Source organism: Leptopilina boulardi, unplaced genomic scaffold, assembly GCF_019393585.1.
Source record: "Leptopilina boulardi isolate dan_hultmark-lab unplaced genomic scaffold, ZJU_Lbou_2.1 LbouV2_202, whole genome shotgun sequence".
Taxonomy (NCBI): domain Eukaryota; kingdom Metazoa; phylum Arthropoda; class Insecta; order Hymenoptera; family Figitidae; genus Leptopilina; species Leptopilina boulardi.
In genome coordinates, this window is record NW_026137755.1 from 1,730,788 (window position 1) to 1,751,470 (window position 20,683).

General features: G+C 29.3%; 3 protein-coding genes across 4 annotated transcripts; all 3 read right to left on the minus strand.

Annotated features, from left to right (window-relative positions):
* Positions 1 to 7,082: 7,082 nt before the first annotated feature.
* Positions 7,083 to 9,368, minus strand: LOC127278358 (activating signal cointegrator 1 complex subunit 2 homolog). Its single transcript, XM_051300056.1, has 4 exons — positions 9,219 to 9,368; positions 8,498 to 8,588; positions 7,591 to 8,085; positions 7,083 to 7,290 (listed from the first exon to the last, which is right to left on the minus strand). The coding sequence occupies exons 1-4, from the start codon at positions 9,228 to 9,230 to the stop codon at positions 7,286 to 7,288; spliced, it is 603 nt and encodes a 200-aa protein (XP_051156013.1). The 5' UTR covers positions 9,231 to 9,368; the 3' UTR covers positions 7,083 to 7,285.
* A 1,535-nt stretch (positions 9,369 to 10,903) lies between these two features.
* On the minus strand, positions 10,904 to 14,222 carry LOC127278351 (alpha-protein kinase 1-like). Its single transcript, XM_051300046.1, has 5 exons — positions 14,060 to 14,222; positions 12,790 to 12,922; positions 12,242 to 12,451; positions 11,837 to 12,125; positions 10,904 to 11,559 (listed from the first exon to the last, which is right to left on the minus strand). The coding sequence occupies exons 1-5, from the start codon at positions 14,075 to 14,077 to the stop codon at positions 10,926 to 10,928; spliced, it is 1,284 nt and encodes a 427-aa protein (XP_051156003.1). The 5' UTR covers positions 14,078 to 14,222; the 3' UTR covers positions 10,904 to 10,925.
* A 1,818-nt stretch (positions 14,223 to 16,040) lies between these two features.
* Positions 16,041 to 19,294, minus strand: LOC127278352 (myb-like protein Q). Of its 2 annotated transcripts, none has more exons than XM_051300048.1 (3): positions 19,140 to 19,294; positions 17,828 to 17,942; positions 16,041 to 17,756 (listed from the first exon to the last, which is right to left on the minus strand). In XM_051300048.1, the coding sequence occupies exons 1-3, from the start codon at positions 19,149 to 19,151 to the stop codon at positions 16,735 to 16,737; spliced, it is 1,149 nt and encodes a 382-aa protein (XP_051156005.1). In that variant the 5' UTR covers positions 19,152 to 19,294; the 3' UTR covers positions 16,041 to 16,734. The 2 variants fall into 2 exon arrangements, with proteins under 2 accessions (XP_051156005.1, XP_051156004.1); XM_051300047.1 differs by having other exon boundaries at positions 17,828 to 17,960; positions 19,140 to 19,284.
* Between the last annotated feature and the right edge of the window lie 1,389 nt (positions 19,295 to 20,683).

Below are 20,683 nucleotides of genomic sequence, written 5' to 3' on the forward strand. Positions count from 1 at the left end.
ATACTGTATTGAATGTATTTAAGGGCGTCGCGTCACAACGACAACAAATTGAAAACAACAACGGCAAATCAAGCGCAATGGCGTACAACACACACACACATATATATATATACCACCATCCGGTAGTAGCGGGACGAGGAAATTTCCTATTGTAACAACATTGTGCGACATTATTTCCTCTACGAGAATTCCTCTGCTTACAAATAAAAGTGTAGCAATGCTTATAGGTACTTGCGCGCACTTATAAAGTATGAAAGTAGAGAAATCGACAAGTGGTTCCCACCGTGCCACGAGGGCGCACCTTGTCACCCCGAATCACTATATACGTATACTTATATATATATATATATATATATTATTCCATTGCATATTATAAAAAAATTTTCTCCAGACTTACTTCTAATTATACCTATACATATTCTTGTGTTCTTTGCATATGTGACAATTATATAGCATTATGGTCTCATTATTTTGATTCGTCCAGTGCAGAAATTCGCCAACCTGGCCCTGATCTGGTTGAAACAGGGAACCCGAAAGGGGCCAAACCAGGCTCTGGTCGGGCCCCGATGTAAATCAATTTTAATCGGGCTGAAATGTGGCTTTTTCTATGGCCCCAATCAGTGTTACAATAACAAAAATGGTGTTACATTTTTAATTCAGAACGTCGCAGATAAAAATATTAACTTTTAATACATCAAAGTAAAATTATAACACATGAAAAAAAAAATAAAACAAAACTAAAGTAACTTTTCTATTTCTAAAGTTAATGTTAAAGTTTCAAAATTTCTAGCTCCGAAAATAGTAAAACCCGCACATTTCGCGCATATATATGTATTTTTAAGAGAGAGAGAGAGAGAATGGAGGGGGGGAGGATGAAGAGAAATGGAAAGGTAAATGAACAAAGAAGGAAGAAAAGTCCCAAGAGTAACAGTAACAAAACGCTATCGATGCCGCGTAACAAAGGGCATCTCGCATGTAATTGCACCTCAAAAAGTAACAAAGGACCCTCGACTATATGTTACATCGATTCGTCGCCCGATTTCACGTCTACAGATTATATAATATACGTCGTGACGATTTTCAAGTACACTTTAAAAACGCCGTATTGTGGCTTTTGTTTTGAGGTAACAAAACAGAAAAAGTGCGCTCCATATATATAGTATATATACATATACATATATGAGAGACCAGCATTGTAGTCAATTAGTAAACTAGAAGGGAGTCGGGGTGGTCGTCGCACCCTTACAAGTCTATCCGTTTTGCAGCAATGACCTCTCTGCCTTTGCGACTGGGGTCTTTACACAAACTTTCAACTTATTCCCTTTTAGTATATATACATATATACCTTTATATTTTTATTACCTTATTACAGAATTTTTCCTAATAACAGTAAAAATAGTTTGCTCTATTTAAAATAAACTAAGTCTTTAACATTATCTTTTGTAAAAAAATAATAATAACGGGAATTTTTTTTATTAGTGTTTTAATTACTTATTTATTTTCTGTAAATCAACTCTCTAAATCTGAATAAGTGAAATTTCACTTAAAATGTGTCAAAAGTCTTCCACGTAGAAAAATAAGTGTATATGCACTTACTTATTTTTGAGTGAAAACCACTTATTTAAAAGTGCATATACACTTATTTTTCTACGTGTAAGACTTTTGACACATTTTAAGTGAAATTTCACTTATTCAGATTTAGAGAGAGAACGTGTCTGTGTGGTCAGAGTATACGGCTAGCGCCCCAATGGTCCTGGGTTCGATCCCCCATGCGGGCGAGATTTTTCTCATATTATTTTTCTTAGATTATTCTAACTAAATATATAGATGCCCCTAATTTTTAAGGTTATGTTGGTTTTACTCTGTTTTTGACTATTGGCCTAGATTTTGGAGGTTCTGTTCGTCTTTAATCTGTTTTTGACATGGATAATACAACCACTGGAATCGCGGCGGTGGCAAAATCTTTTTTATAATATATAGGGAGACATTTACATAATTAAGCGCGTGCCATCGCGTGCTTTAAATGGATAATATTTGACGAAAACAAGAAGTAAAATATGTAAGAGGTTGAAAGTATTCTGCAAAACTTTTCTCTCTCTCTCGACATGATTGAATATTTGCACGTGCGACATGGCCCGTCGTTGTCGTGTCAGGAATTTAATAAAAGTAATACCTCTCTCGCGAAAGATATATATATATACGTATATATACACGTCGAATTATGAGATACAAAAAACGAATACAAGAGTTATGGTTTGAGTCGTGTTTTGCGCACACGCTAAAAATTCGTAGAACTAAAACCCCCGCCCTCGGCTATTAACAAAAAAAAGACTGAACTTTCGTTGAGTTCTCGCTTTATAAGCACTCCAGCGTAAAATGCCCCGTGTATTGTTGCGCCCGGTAGATGCATCCATTATATATACTATATATTATACATACCCACCGTTGATGGGAGCAGATTATGTTGATCGCTGTCATTCTAGGGGTTCATCACTAGCGTGACACTGATGCGCTCTTTACAAAAGAAGAGAGAGAGAGAGAGAGGGTGTTTTACGAATATTGGGGCCCATATTACTCTATATATATATACATCGAAGAAATCAATACGTCACCAACAAATATTGTAAGACTAATAAAATTTGAGACATTTATATATTAAAATTTGCATTACAGTGAAGAAAGGGGTATGTTATTTTAACACACAAAACATTTTAAAAACGTCTTAATAGGTGATCGGATTATTGAATTGATCTGAGATTTTATGAAGAACACCAGACTTATATTTTTATTTCATTTCAAAATTGAGTCAATGCTAAACGAGATAGACCGTGGCGCCACCTACTTAACACATTTTTGTTACACTTCAAAATGACGAGCTCAGATTTAGTCTATAATGTCAGGAACGTCTGTTATGTGACAGTTGTCTCATTGGTTAAAGAAATATACAAGACGATCTATTATTGGTCGAAATCGAAGATACCATTCTCTCCTAAAAAAAAGGTGTCTTAAAATATGCGAAAAATCTTTTTTATTTGCTAAACTATCAAAAAGTCAAAAATAGTCAATGTTTACTTTTTTATAATTCCCAATATAGTTGCGTTAAAAAGTTAAAACGTCATTCTTCAGTAGCTTATTGAGTAAAGTAAACATACTTTACCTCATTGACTTGAGATGCATCGCAGTCAGGTTCAAAATTCTCCTGCTGACAATAACCTATCTCTCTCATCATTAATGAAATGCAATATTGTAGGTGTTTGACCTTCTCGGCTTTTAGGATTTTGTGGTCTCACACCACAGGGGTTAACGAGCAAAAGTCAGCAGCAGTCTTTTATTATTTAGGCGCCACGTCGAATTCCTGACGGTAAACAGCAAGTCATCACTTATTATTGTCTTATGAAATATACTATATCCGGAAGGGTTTCCCTCTTTAATATTGTGACTTTAATTGTTATGCACTTGCGGAAAATCTCCAAAGTAAACTTTCTGCACTTTTGTAGAATATGACGAAACAAGTTCATTTTTCTACAATTTTGACTTTGGAATTAACTTATATAATTAAATAATTGGCATAAAGTCTTATTTGACGTAAAATTCATTTGACATAATTCTCACTTAACATAAACTTCACTTGATGCAAAATTCTCACTTGAAAAATGAAAAAAATAAAAAATGGTCACAACTAATAAAAAAAAGGTGATTCTATTTAAGGAAAATAGAGTATTTATAAGAAAAAATGTATTGAAGTGAGAGACTTTAATGCCAGAGTATACAACTTGAATGCACGCGCACACATATATCGAGCAATAGATTTGTTAGCGTAAAGGAAATTAAAGCAGGAAATTGTGTTCCCTCTATATGTATAAGTTGAAGGAGCAAAAGCTCTTTTACAATGGCTGACTTCCTAAGGCAAAAATCAGAAAGTTAGACACCACTGCTCGTCTTTAGGATAAAAAAAAATCGGAGGGTCATGAATAGCGCACAGACAAGTCCCGAGGGATGAGCAGCTGTCACTGGGTGCTTGCTGATTGGTCCATTTTACAATTCGGCCATGCTGAATTTTTCCAGTCTAGCTTCTTTTGACAATGGCATTATAAATATGCCAATATCTCTCAAAAAAAGGGTTAAACAATCCTAATGTGTGCGCGCAATATAATTGAATTATACAAATTTCAGTAAAATCCAAATACTTATTTTTTTCTGAAGAAAAATCGATTTTGACAGTTTATGTCAATTCCGATAATTGATCGTATTGATAATTTTTATAAACAATTATGGGAAACAAACATTTTTTTAATTCTCAGATTATCCTATAGATTTCGTAACAATACAGGTATTGAAACAAATCCAGTCCATATATTGACAGTAAAATGAGAAACAAGGCAAATGGAGAATGTGAATGATGGATAAAATGATATAGAAAACGAGGAGAGAGAAAGAGATAAGGGTTAATGCAGAAAGCATTCATTCACTTTACCTCTCGCAGCTTGGACGCGCGTGCCGCCATCGCCCCAGGGTTTAAGCGCAATTACTAAAATCGCTTGCCGGAAAGCCGCAACAGCTTTGTTATGTCACCCTCATCGTTTCTCTATAATATATAGATGATAAAGCAAAAAAAAAAAAAAAGTGAAAAATTCTTCCCACTAAAAGTAATCGTACTCTGACAATTATATAATCATCCTGAAGTTTCATAAATTTATTTTTTATTAATACAATTATTAAAAATAAAAATTCGTTTGAGACATTTGCGTTGTAATTTTTAAGACTGAAGTGTCTTTTTTGCATTTGATAAATGCGAACATTTAGAGGTTATGTTTCGTGTCTTAGTCGCATGCACTTACCTATGAAAGACTAACCTAACTAACTTAAGTAAATGTCTCTGTGCCTTTTGCAAAAAGAGGTTACGATTTGGTTTTCAAAAATCCTTCCAATGATTCTCAATGTTACGATTTGGTTTTCCAATGAAATTAAAATATTCCATCAATAGTGTTTTTTCAAACGAAGATCCTGATATCAAAAATGTATGGTCAAATAGTAAAATAAGTAGAAAAAATGTATTAAATAAAAAAAAATCCGTGAATAATGTATTAGGACTTAATGTATTATAAAACCGTGATTGCTGCCATTACAATTTTATCTCGGCGCTGATCCACTTTAGTCACGTGGTATCGGTGCTTAACCACTCGTCACATGCGACCCCTTGAGAAGCGACAGCTCGGGTTTGGCTTGTTATAACTCCAATAATTATGTTACCAATGCCGTTCAAGGACAAAAGAGGTAGCTCTTGAAGCGGCGATGGATGCAGAACGCATAGGATTGATGCAGGAGAGGCTATAACATCGCGCGAGAGACCCAAAAAAAAAAAAAAAGAGAGACGGTTGCTTGGTATATAGCCCAGCCCCAGCTGCCGGTAATCCTCCCTTTGTAATTTGCCTTCGTGACCCCCTGCCTGCAGTGGCGCGGACCCGTCAGGTCCCGGTTTTACCGGGAAACTCAGATAGAGAAAAAGAGAGAGAGAGAGATCCCAAAACATCCGCCGTGGATTGATCTTATCTTCATTTTTCACCTCACTGACGCTCAGTGCACCGATCGCTCACGATTACCGCCTAATAACTTCCATTGGCTTTAAAAACTGGTATTTGTCGAGTTTCCTTTTTTTTCAAACAAAACACCGAATATTCTTGTAATATTAATGGAATTCATTCCAGAGAAAGCAGAAGAAAAAGAAGTGAACAGCGAACATCTTAGTTGTGTTATAGGTTATGTTTTTTCTATATGTTTAGCGTCATTAGAAAGGATACGATCTTTCGCCACCTATCGGTTAATGTTGAAAACAGTAACCACTTTCGTTTATGATATCTCGCTACCTTTTTCGTCACACATAATTGAAAACATAACCTAGAAAATACATATTATACCTTTCTTTTCTTGGACCGTTTGTTTCCTTTTTGAGTACACGGAAAAAACTTCTTCTTTTTGAATTAAATAAAAAGTTCTACGCCAATGTAAGTAGCGGTCGATGTCATCGTGGATATGCCCTATGGATAATAGAGTCCGCGACTTTAATGGACTCGCTAATCCTCTTCACTGTTTGTCAGAGTGAGAGAGAGATGGAGAAAAAGCAGGGGGCACCCTAAATATAGACATTCAGACGAATGCATTGACAATAAGTGAAATCTCGGATAGGCGGAGAGAACCAAAAGTATAGAGGGAAGGGGGATGAGTTAAGTATAATTTTACGCAGGATGAACTTACATAGAACAGGATATATACAGGAGTGAGTGAGAGTGAATGAAAAAGAGAGAGAGGGATAAGAATTACGAAAGGGAATTTGAATGGTGGGGGTGAGTCCCCTGCCACATCAAGGAACGTGTTGGCAAAAAGATCCGCCCCTTGTGTGGGACCACTGGTGCGATGATACCCTGATTTCTCAAGTGACAAAATAAGCTGAGATCGAGCTTCAAACACCTGCGCGTACGAGTCATCAGTGCAATTTTTGTTAATTATATTTTTTTATTGTTATTATTATTATTATTGTCAAAGTACATAACTAGTTTTTAATATTTTTATTTGCGTCAGAAGCAAGAGAAGGATCAATGACAAAAAGGGCTTTAGAAAACCAAATCGTTATTTGAATATAGGAATATATTTTCCCTTATGTTTTTAGAATTATTTTAAGGTAAAAATGTAAGGAAAGTTAAAGTACAATTGTTTTTATTTTTGAAGTTTTTGATTTGAAAAATAAATGGAGCAACGTATTTCGAATATAGTTTAATAAGCTTAGTATTTAAATAACAGAATTTCGTTTCAAGTAACAAATAAGGATTATATACTAAATGGAGCCGCGAACAAGGAAGCTGGTTATTAAGAGGAAGAATTTTTCTCTGAAGGATTATGGGAGCACGTGGACTTATATTTCTCTAATACTTTAAAGCTTCTTTTTTTGGATTCTGATTTTTCTAACTGATATGAGCGACAGCAGGAAGAAAGAAAACCGAAATTTTTTCTGCGATTTCAATAAAATCTAATTTGAAACTGTTATATTTGTATAAATTAAATTGGGTCCATAAAGCAAATACTATAAGCAAATTAAAATTTTTTTATTTCAGTTACATATATATTACTATAAGTAAAAATAAAGTGTATACAATACTTTTCTTCTTTTGTACTCTAAAATAATACAAAATCTAATTTTCCTAACTACATATATTATATAATATTGTGATTGATGGAGGATGAATTTTGACTCCTGAAGAATTGTATCATTCTCTCTCTCTCTCTATTTTAGTCAACCTGGAAAAAATTAATTCAAGAATATTATCCTGTATTATGTAAAAAAATTTTTTTTAATCCGACATTTTGAATTTTGAAAATCCGATCTCAAATTCGTGATAAGCGACCCCAAAAACCCACAGTTAACTAGTCTCAAGTAAATTTGACGAATTTTAAAGAAATCCGCCATATTGGATTCGACATTTTGAATTTTGAAAATCTGACTTCAAATTCATAATTATCTAAATGAATTAGTTTTTTATTTGTCAGAGGTATAATTTCTTTCTGATTCGATATTTTTTGTTCATTTATCATAAATACCTTGTTGATTTTGTTGAGCATGAAGCAATTGTTGAATTTCGGGTGGGATATTTTTGGAATAGTGAGGTTGTTGTTGTTGTTGATGATTGTAAACAGGTTGTTGTTGTTGTGGTCTATAGGGTTGTGGTTGAGGTAAATTGTAGGCTGGTTGTTGATGTCCTTGAGGAGCATATCCTTGTTGTTGTTGTTGTGGTCGATATTGATGTTGCGCCTGTTGTGGTCTTGGTTCAATTGCTTGCGATGGCGCTGCACCAAAATGAATTTTAGGACGATATGATGTTGCTTGCTCTTGCGTTAATGGCGCAGGAGCTGCGCCTTGATGAGTTTGTCCTGGCGTTATTTGCGGTGGATTAACATGCCCTGGAATACTGACTATTGGTTCACGTGCTTGTTGCAATTGTAGCAATTGCTTAATCTGTCCTGGTACCTGTGAGTAAGGCCTATAATTTGGCAAATCATGCTGTGGTGGTACTTGTCTCACTTCTCGAATGTGACCTGTTATAATCATTATTTATATCACTATATAATAAAATCATTATTTTTATCAAGTAAAAAAATTTATTGAAAGTTCTTTGGATTATTTACGCAAAATGGAAGGATGTAATGTGAATATGTATTTTTTTTTTAGGTAAAAATGACACAATTATTAATATGAAATATCATATGGGCTTTTAGGAAAAAAAATTTAAAACAGTCTAAGCGTAAGTGTATACAATTACAAACGGTATTAACAACTTTCATTTTCCATACATATATAACTTTGATATTTTTTTAAATCTATAAACTAAAATAATGACCTTTTGAATGTAAATCTTTTAATTGGAAAATTTGAATAATTTGATCGTTTATACAATGTTGTGTGTAGAAAGAAATTTTCATTAGAATTCATAGCGAAAGGAAAACTTACCAAGACCGGTTTTCTGTTGATAAACTTCCGGATTCTGATCGACGAATGGAAGTTGTGCAGTGCATATCGATGCCAATGCGCACAGTAAAATCTGCGACAAATTTAAAAAAAATGAGGTTATACAAAAATAAATTTTTTCCTTTTATAACTTTTTATTTTATTCCATTTAGAATTTGAAATATAAATGAAGGACATAAAAATTACTATTCACGAAAATAATAATTATTCAAAAAATTTTAATCAATTTCTAACTTTTTAATTTTACTTATAGTTTTGTTATAAATTTTTTTTTGTAAATAGTTGAAAGAAACTACTTTTGTCATATAGGGGAAAAGGAGAACAAAATATCGTTTTTGTTATAAGAAAAATTATCACTAAATGAAACTACCACTATTTGTTATTATACCACCATAAGAAAATATTTTTGTGCACTTGATTTTAATCTAATACAGAAAATTAGAAAAAACTATAAAAAATATAATTAGATTATATCGGATTTTAATATTAGTTTATGTCCCATTACATCTTAATATTAGTTTTTATATGTATAAATATTAGCAAACGACATTATTGATACCAACGTTTAAACTTCCTGTCAAGGTTACTTTCTCTATTTTGTTAAATAATAATAAAAAAGACACGAATTATAAAAATTCATGTCAAATTAAGCTTTTTTTAAAAATTGATTTCTATTTTATAAAAATATATTATTGTTACTTACGAATAATATCATGGTGACAAGGTTGATGAAGATGATGATGATTTCGATAGGAACCTAAGAAAACTGGCGTTCGCGTCGAGACGCACTTCTATATGGGCGCGTTTCTGGGGTAAATGACCACCACCATGGTTTCATGGTTCGTTGGCTTCGAAAATTTTTAAATTACTTATACATATATGATCATGTAACACCCTGTTTGACTGGGCTCTAATCTAGAAGGCAGGAAGTGATCGGGTCCACTCCGCGGTGTTCCATTTGTAAAAAAAAAATCAAATCTATATATGTGCATACCATATATATCTCATATATATACGTATTTATATATTATATGTCTCATATGCACTATATACATTTCGATTCTCTTTTCTATATAATCAACTAAAATTCTTAATGCAAGTGATAATTTATTTTTCGCAATAAAATCAAATTTTGTACTAAATTTTGCACAAAAAAAATTTATTTTTCTTTGCATTCCCTTGATAATCGAATATTAAAAATTAAACCTATATTTATTTATTTATTTAACACTGAATAATTTTGGAAGAGTTAAAAAATATTTTTAAAAAATTTTATAAATTACAAAAAAAACTTTCTTGTTATAATAGTTGATTAACAAATAAGAAATTTGGCACAAACAATTGAAAATTTTCAAGTATATATTATTAAAAAATAAAAGAATGTTTTTTTTTAAAAAACGACATTTTTTATTGAACACAACTATTATACACTTTTATACTAAGGTCACGAACAAAATGGGAAATTATTTTTCAAAAAAAAGAACCACAGAAAAATTACATAATTTTTCATTCTCATGTATTATTTCTATTTTATATAAATTCTAAGTTGAAAATATAGTTTCATGCATCTATTCACACAGAAAAAAAAATTATATTCTAAAATTGGAAAATAAAAATAAATTTTACATTCATATATTAAAGGGTATATGCCCTGTAAATGAGGGAAATACAAATATTTGTAATATTTAGTGCAAAATTCACGTATATTATTATTTATCGCAGACATTTAAAGAAAAATAATCGCGTCTTCAATATATATATTAGACACAATTAATAAAGAAATCACAAAATATGAAAAAAATCGATTACTTTTTTAAATAAATATTAATTTGTATTAAATGAATATTTTTTTATATTAAAAAATAATAATTATTTATTTTTGTCTTTATGGCATATTAATTTGTTTTTTTAAATCAAATTTTACAGATAGATCGAAATTTTATTTGGTTCAAATAAAAACTTGTATTTTGCAGAAATAATTATTAATTTGAATATAATTTTTTTAATTTAATTTGATAATAATTAATAAAGTAAGAGATTTATTTTAAATGAAATCAATTTTCAATGTACTCTAAAATGGATATTTGAAAATTCACTTTCTTATCCCAGAAAGTTGAGTACTTTATGTTATAATGAATATATATATATAGTGCCAATAGTCGCGGTGGCACTTTCTAGATGAAAACGATATTATAAACAGTCTCCATATAACGGAAAAAGCTGATACAGATTAAAATCGTATATATCAGCAAAAATTACTCCGTCTTCTTTTTTGCAAAAATTTCAAAACGATTTGTCTTTTTTTTGGAATATTCATGTTTTTCCATGTAATGATTTACGAGAAATTATTTAAAGAACTAAAAAATGACAAATTGATAATTTTGAAAATGATTTCGAATTGAGAGGAATTCTAGTATTGTTGTTCGGTAACAGGACGCGTTGATTGTTGACCGTAATATTGTCCCTGTGCTTGAATTCCACCGTACTGTTGACCTTGAGCTTGTGTTTGACCTTGAGCAAGACCTTGTGCGTATTGTGGAACATACTCTGGTTGTTGCGGTGCATATTGTTGTTGTTGTTGTTGTGGAGCATATTGTTGTTGTGGTGCATGTTGTTGTTGTTGTGATTGCACTGGTTGTGGTACGTAAGGTTTATCCGGAACGTAACTAATTTGATTGGCAATAATATCATATGGAATTTGTGCTTGATATTTTAAGATGGATGTAATTTCTGCTGGTACATTCGTTGAATAATTTGGTAATACTTCAGGTGCTGGTTGAGATATTCTTTTGTATTGTGATAAGTCCGGTTGTTGTTGTTGTTGTTGCTGTTGATAACCACCGGGTGCTTGACGTTTTTGTCTTGATTCTGCACGATATTTAGCTCGGTACTGACCTCGTGGTTGATGTTTTTGTGGTGCTTCAACTGGTGCTGGCGCTTGTTGCACAACATTCTGTCGTTCGCTTAACGATTGCTGAACCTGCTTTGGATATTCTTCTTGAAAATGTCGAGCATGTAGCTGTGCTGCTGATTCGGCGTCGAATCTGAAATGCGAAACAGTATTTAGGTATTTGGATACAAACAATATCCTAATTTTCGGATTTTAGACTTTTTAGATGATTAAGCAGTTTTTGCTGATGTAGAATTTACAAAATGAGGTTCAGAAATTCTTTTATTATTCTTTCTGTACCTTTCTTTTTATATTTTCGTTTAGAAACAAGATTATTTCCATATCTGAAAAATGAGCGTAAAATTGATAAAATCTTATTTATTATACACGGAAGCTGACTATACTAGTTATTATGATAATTGACATTATACCTGAAAGGTTCGGGAATGACATTCTGATAAGGTATCTGCGCTTGGAACTCGAGTAATTGCTTGATTTGTGAAGGAGCATTGTTAAATGGAGTGTAATTGGGTTGTACTTGAGCTGGTGCTTGTTGTCGTACAGGTTGAGGTTGATGTTGTTGTTGTCGGTGAGCAGGTCGACGACGTGGTTGTTGAGCTACTGGTTGTGGTGCTGGTTGTGGTGCATATTGTGCCTGTTGTTGTTGTTGTTGCGCTTGTGCTTGACGATTCTGTCCAAATCGCCAATTCACTTTCAAACCTGTAACAAAAAAAGTTCATTTTAAAAATGCATGTTTAATATAAATTTCATTTTTTCCTTTCACTTTTCTTGTATGTGTCTATAATATACCCTTTTTCAGTTAAGTATCACCTTACCACTTGGATCTTGATATTCTAATGCGCGATTTTGTTGACTTTGTCCTCGTTGTCTGGCGTCATATGGATCTTGTAAATAAGTATTGGCACCACCATGTTGTGGTCCCTGAATTTGAAAATCAGTATTTCCATCTGATGGTCCTTGAATTTGAAAACTGGAATGTCCATCTGTTGCACCTTGAATTGTAAAGTCTCCAGTTCCTAATGATGCTGAAAAGAAAATTCCACATTTCGAAATATTGTTCTCAGTTCTATAGTCTAATATTTCGGAATACCGAAATGTAAAGAAATTTCTGTATGATGTAATAATATGAAATTGTTTCAACGTTTTACGACCAATTAAGATAATTATCATTATCAATTATTAGATTATTATTTCTAGAATCGTTTTTCTATAGTTTCATGTTTAAGAATATAGAGTAGCAATTCTTTTTTTCTGCGAAATAATTATGTGGGTTAAAATAAGTTTTAAAAAATTAACATTTTCTAGAAAGATTTTGATGCTTATGGATTTCGATAATTTAAGCTATTAAAAAATAGATAATTACCACTTTTATCTGTATATTCAATGCCCTTATCAGCACTGTACTTTAAACCTTGTGCCTGTCGATTTCCATCACTTGGTCCCTGAATAGAAAATTGGGCCAAACAACACCAAGGCACAGCGAATAGTAGTGTAATCTGTAATTCATAAATTTTTCTTAAATGAATATTAAAAGATATTCAAATTATCAAAAGACAAAATTTTCCAAATATTACTCCAATAGCATGAGAACTTGGAAGACTATTTTAAAAAAAAAATTAGTCTTTATTTTATATGCAAGTGTTGCAATTATTTTTCACTTTACTATAAAAGTAGTATCTCTTATGTTCACAGAGTATTTTATATATATATATATATATATATATATATATATATATAAAATACACATACAATAAATGTGTAAAATCGTGCAAGTGACTTGAGATTGGAAAGTTGCTGAATATCCAACACACATCAAGACATATAGGAGAGGTAAAAGCGCAATGTTTAATCGTATCGTCGATCCTTATAATCGAGAGAGGAAAAGGTGACGCTACTCTCAACCTTTTCTGCTCAAAACTTATATACTCTTGCTTCATGAAAGTGCACAGCTATAAATTAGCAATGCTATGTTTCCCCGGTTTTTTTTTCACCTGACACTTGTTACATAAAAAAAAGTCATGCTTGTGCAAATTAATGTGTTCAACGTGATTTATACAGTTTAACGAACAAGTTTCTTGAAAATGTTGTTTTGTCCTCACAAAATATACTTCTATATATAATAAACAAGATTTTTTTTTATACATACTCATTAAATTATATATATAATAATAATAATAATATATATCCATCAAAATTTTCAAATCAAAAAATATATATAACAATAAAAATTAGTAACTTAAAAACTATTTTTTGTATTAGAAATTACATATGAATTAAATTTTATAAAATTAAATACCTGCAGGGTAGGGTTCGAGACTTAATTATACTTTAATAATAATATAAAAAAATTCTATGGTATCCATTCCAAATCGAAATTTATAAATTTTGATTTGATTTTTAAAATGTTCTAACTTGAAAGAATAAAAAAAATGTACTAAAAGTGAATAAAAATAAATACAAAAAATTAATTAAAACATAAATATATTAAAAAGTTAGGAAAGAAAAACTACAAAATTATACTTTTTTTGACAATGCAAAAATGTACTAATTTGTAAAAATAAAAAATAAAAAGTGATTTGAATATAGGATTTTTTTTAAATAAAAGAAAAAAAACAATAGATAATCTAATTTACCTGGAGTATTTTCAGCATTTTTGTTAAAATAACAGTCTGAATAACTTGGAGGGTTGAGTGTTTCTGAGGCGGGCGCGCGACGTTCAGATCAACTTTATAGGTGCGGGGATGTGTCGTACACGGTTAACCACCTCCAGCTTTCTTTGAATATATAGGTTTAGTGATCGTGGACCGACGTTTTCTTGATTTTTAATCAATATATTGCTGAACAATCACTGGCCATAGAAATAGATTTAAAATAATATATAGCTGTATAATTTAACTCCCATTATTATCATTTATATTTATATATTCACTGAAAGAGCATGTGAAACAAACATTTAGCGAAAATTTATTTCTCCTTTGCGTTGAAAAAAAATCCTATTTTATTCTAAGAGGATAATTCTAAAATCTAAGATTTTCCATTAGTCGAAACATATTTTATTCTTTCGAAAGTAAAAGTACAACTGGAAAAATAGTAGTTTAATGAAAATTACAAAAAAAAAGTAATTATTTAATGACTTTATAATATTCTTAATAATATCTCATTCAGTTGTAATTATTTTAATTCTTCATTCAATCAAATCAATTTGACAGTTTTATTAATATAATTAACTGAATGTTTAATTACTTTTTCGCGCAACGTTGCTAATTATTAATAATATAAATTTATTTATGTAATTTATGCGCGCGTTATGATTTTAAAATTTTTCTTCGGCCATTGACCTTAAATTTCATATATTTTTTTCATAGTAATATATCAATTTTTAAGCATTGAAGCGATACATTTTTATTTTATATGGATGTTACAAAATTGATATATATATATCGCAAAATGCTTATTAGATTATATCTTGAATTAGAATTATATTTTCTCTCAAGCAATGACCCTTATATATAACGAGGAGATGTGTAAAAATGAAAGTCAGCTCTAGCGCGAGTGTAAGTGAAATATGTAGATCGAACGGGACTCTGATTTTCTGAAGCATGAAGGCCGATCGTGTCTTCCTGTTCTGGAGAAATGCCAATTTTTCTTTACATTAACATAATAGCGAAAATCCTAAAGATTTTCAATTTTTTTTGAATGATTAATAAATATTTATTTATTCGAGTAACAAAATTTTGACGAATTCAATGAATTTAAAATTTTTCCATCCTCCATATTGGATCCGTCATTTTGAATTTTTAAAATCGAATATCAAATTCATATTCAGCGACCCCAAAAACCCCCGAGTAACGAATTTCAGGTAAATTCAATGAATTTTAAATTTTAAGATCCTCCATATTGGATCCGCTATTTTGAATTTTTAAAATTCGTATTCAGCGTATAAAAAAAACTCGGAGTTTGGTTTCTAATTTATTCTATAATTAGTTTTATAATTTAATTTTCCATTATATTTATAAATTCCTCTTATAATGAGAATATAAAAAAAATAGTTTGAATTTAATTACAATTCGTTTTATAATTAAATAATTATTTTTCATGAATAGAATAGAATTTTTTTCTCCTCTTTGTGTTTTTCGTTAATATAATTTTTTACATTCTATATCGAATCTATTTAGAAAAATACAATTTCCAAATTGTTGCGTTAAAAAAAATAAACTGCGAATTATAAAAATTCACATGAATTATAATTTCATAATTATTTTGACGTTTTTCTATTTTTCTATTTTAAATTTTATTACAATATTTTTTTTTTTTGCAAGACCTACTTTTAATACTAAAATTTATTAAATGCGAAACATATTGGGAAGTTTTATGAGTACTGCGTTTATTGCGGAACAAAAATTAGTCTATACGAGAAATAAGAAATAAAAGAAAATGATCTCACAGGAAGTGCGATATATATTTTTTTCAAATAAGTAAATTACGCAAGAAAAAAAATTATGCTTATTGCAGAGGGATAATTTTAAACTATTTCGAATTTTTTCCATTTTTTATACATAAAAATTTATATTACAATTGAATATGGGTATGGCAAATAATGTAATACACGATTGGTTATTTCTAAGTATATATTTCTTCATAATATATCTATATACATTTATTTATTTTGAATTTCTCATCAATGAGATTATTTATACATAATCGGAAGCGCATATTATGGAATATAAATGTATATATAGTCACGATTCTTATGAATGTACTTTACATTCATTGGTTTTTTTTTATATTTTATTTTTACTTTCCATGCAATTCTTTGCATTAAGTCAACCTTACAAGTAGAAAAATAAATTCAACCTATAAATTATGGAGGTGAGAAATAAAAAATACCTCCGACACTTGTTTCTATACATTTTGCAAAACATTTTTTCTTCACACTATACAAATCTTTCAAATGGCACGGAATTTACTATCGCAACGATTTTGAAATTCCATTTTTCTAATAAATATATATATAAAAAACATTTAGAAAAAAAACATTTGAAGGAAAATAAAATTATATTGAGAGAAAAATTTTGTTTTTCCATTTATGGTGATAGCCTCTAGTAGCTATTCCTCTCAAAATAAAAGTATTCTCCTTTACAGTTGAAGGAATTTTCCATAAAAATCTGTTAAACGAAGAGGATATTCTTCTTTTTGAATGCGCTAAATTTTTCCGAATCATTGCAAAAAATTTGGTTTTTTTTATCATCACAATTGTATGAAGGAAAAAAATTTTGATTTTCAATTTTTTTTTATATAATTAGAGACATTAATGACGTGGAGTAATTTTTGTAACTTTATCCACTGATTTATTTTCATTTTCCTCATTATTATTATCATCGTCGCGCATATAATAAACTTTACTGCGATAAGTATAGGCACCTTTATCATCTTCGGCTATTGGTTTTGGAATAAACATTTTCTTTGGCTTATAATTAATTCTATTTGCAATTACATAATAAGGAATTTGTGCCTGTAGATTTAATAATTGTTGTATCAATGTTGGCATAATATTTTCTTGTGTTGTATGTGTTATTGATTCTTGTGATGATGAAATTGAATCATCGGGAATTTTTGTTTGCCGCTGTGGTACAAAGCCATATTGTGGTGATTTTGATTCTTGTTCATTATCTTTTTTATATTCAATATGACCAATTTCCTTTAATGGATATTTACCATAGTGATGGGTTTTCTTTTTTAATATTGGATTTTGATACTCATTTATTAATTTCGATGTATCTTGATTTGATGATGATGATGATGATGATGATGATGATGGTAATTCTTGTGCAATTGTTGGTGATCTTTGTTGTTGACTTGCTGTTTCTTGTTCGGAATAGGAATATTTTCTAATTGGTTCAATTATTTCTTCATGATTGTGAATTGTTTCTTGTCGTCTTTCGGCATTTTTTTCATTATCAATTGTTGGTGATTTTGCATTATCATCGACATTTGCTGCAACTGGGGTATGATAAATGTAAACTTTTGGATCAACATAGGGACCTTGAGGTTCGTACATTTTGAAAATCAATTGTTTTATATAGGTTGGCACCATTGAATATGGTTTGTACTCGACTGCTGGTTCGATATGTTGTTTTTGTTGTTGTTGCTGCTGCTGCTGTGGTTGTTGTTGCTGATGGTGTTTATCTTCTATTGTCTCCTGGGATTTTGTTGTCTTTGTTTCTGGAATTGGTTCCGTTTCTTGGTTTTTACTTTCACTTGATTGAATATTTTCCAATTCTGACGTCCACTGAGTGTAGGGTGCAAATAACTTCCAACTGACTCTGTAACCTGCAAAAATTGATTATTATAACTTTCTTCATTTGGAAAAATGAAATTTAATTAAAAAACTATTATCATACCATTAGAATCATCATACTGAATGTGTCCCTGAGGTGCGCGCACAGTACGTTGTGCTTCATTTTCTTCTTCTTCTTGTCCCAAGCAAAATGCTACCAATAGAAACACCAAAAATATCTGAAAATTCAAAAAATACTTCTTTTTAAATTATACTTATTTCAAAATTAAAAATTTAGGAATAATTCTAATAATTAGAACCATATTTATAAATAATTAATATTAACAATAAGTTATAATAAATAATAAAAATAATAATAAAAAATAATATTTTTATGAATTATAAATATATAAGTTAATGATTCGTTTGACTAATGTTATACTTTTTTTTCTAATTATACTATAAATTTCTCTTCTATGCTTGAAATCAATTAATTTTTGTGTATTTTCTTTTAGACTGAGAGCAATGCTTCCGCATTAGTTCCGGTATGAATATAGATATAAAAAACATACAGAGTAACATTAAATGCACTATCAGAATGTAATATCTCACTATTAGAAAGTATTTCTTGTCTATCATAATTTTTGTCTACATTACTTTTAACGTTTTTTTTTTCTTTACATTTCAGATGAAATTTTAATAAAATGCCCACTAATATTTTAATGTTTTTATAAATATAAAATATACGCTACTTGTCACACGTAATTTGTAAATCAAGTTATTTTATAAATACTATTAAATATGTTAAAATTTATATTTCCCTAATGATCATTTTTATAACGATGACTCATAAAAACTGTCTAGTCAATTATTAATTAATTAATTGTTGTATAAATTGATTATGTTTTATTTGTGTGCAATTTAATTGGTAAAATAAATTTCTTGTTTTAGAAAAATTAAAAAAATAAATAATTTAAAAGAAAAATGAAGTCGACATTGAAAACAAATACACTTTTTAATTTTAAATAAATATAAATAATAAATATAAATTAGTTTATATTATATTTTTAACCCAAAGAGAAGAGGAACAAAATAGTGTAAGAAAATATTTTGTAATAATTATAAAATTAATTATAATAATTGTTATTTAGTTTTTAATTATTAAAAAGTATTTTCTTTTACTATTTTGCTGCGTTATTAATTAATTACAAAATCAAAATTAGTAATTTGCTTTATATTAATTTATTATTAATTGTTTATTAATTTTTTATTAAATTATTATTAATTTTCTATTAATTAATTTATTGAATTTTCACCACTTTTTCCCACTGGTAATAAAATAAATTAATAAAAAAATTTATAAATTGAAATGAATTTACAAAAAAAAAAAAATTGTCCTAAATGTTAATTGTATATAAAAAAAAATTGACACTCACTTGGAGTCTCATGATGATGAGTTTTTTGTATATATGTTATGTTATCCGGTAGTTGTACACTCGACGGTGGTTATTGACGAAGAAATCTACAAACGCTGATGGAGTCTCTTCTATATAGGCAGGAGTCAGCCGCCTTGATGTAATTGGTGGAACGTTATAATGGCCGGCTACTTTTAAAGTCATTCGCCGTTGGTAATAAGTTACCCGTAAGCATTATGCCTTTAGGTATATTAAAAAGAGAGCCCCCCAGGTCCAGAAAAGAATGCGTTTTTAAGTGTGACGCAAGAAAGTTGTAAAATAATGAAAAAGTATTGTATATATATATATATGTATATACACACAAAACTTTATCACCCCCTCACCAAAATGACGCCATATTTCCCCGCGTGTAATTTCTACATTAGGAGAATACATTATTTATTGTTTCGACGAAAACAAAATAGCAATATGAAATTGGTCCCTCCAATTTCTTTTGGTAAAAGTCAAAATATGCAAATTATATATGAATTTTTTTTCTACAATATATATTTTTTCAATTTTACGCGTAAAATTATTTTTCAGATTTTTATATATATGTGACATTTTTGGAATAAATAATATTTATTATAATTAAATAAATTTTAATTAATAATTTCTGTATTTAAAATAAATAAATTTTTTTTAGTCAAATAATAATTGAGAATATTTATTTGATAAGACAAAGGTCTTTGTCTATAAAACGCAATGTATTTTTAGGAAGTCATTATACCATTGTTCATTCTTGGTATATAAATTTGTTTCGAGGCGCAATATATAAAATACGAAAATAAGGATAATAACGCTCAATAAGTAATAGTCGAGCATTGCACATTTACACTTATCAGTGAAAATTAGAATCTCGTTATTCTTTCAGCAACTTTACTTCAATAAAAAAATATGAATTATATATATAAAACCATATCTCTTTACACCAATTCTCATGATAATGAAGTTTGCAATAAAAGAAAAAAATTGTCCAAAGAATATATATACAAGGAAGTGTAATTTACAGATTATTTAATTCCAAATTATTATATACGAGGAGAAATAATTTTTTTCCTTTAACGAACCAATTTATTTGAACTTAAATAAAAATATGTAATTGACTCTTGAAAAAAAATTAATTTTTTTTTAATCATTTGTTATTGAATTTTTCTTTTTGTCGTCCTTTTCTGTTTATAACTGATTGTCCAGTTAAATTTAATATATAGAAACAAAATATGAAAAACTTATGCAAGAAAAATCATAAAAGACAAATATATTCTTATTCTATTTAATATCAGTTATAATTCAATAAGATGTAAAATTAAAGAATTTCATTTTTAGAACAATAATACTTTTTCATTTAATAAATATCGTTGATTTATAAATTATTCATTTCATAAGAAATTAAATAGGAAAAAAATATTTTAAAATATTTATATTTCTCTTTCAATTAAAAGAGAATCAAATTATTATATTTTTTGAAATTCAATAAAAGAATAAATTGAAGTCCCCACTAAGAAAAAATTATTTTTTTAAGTGCA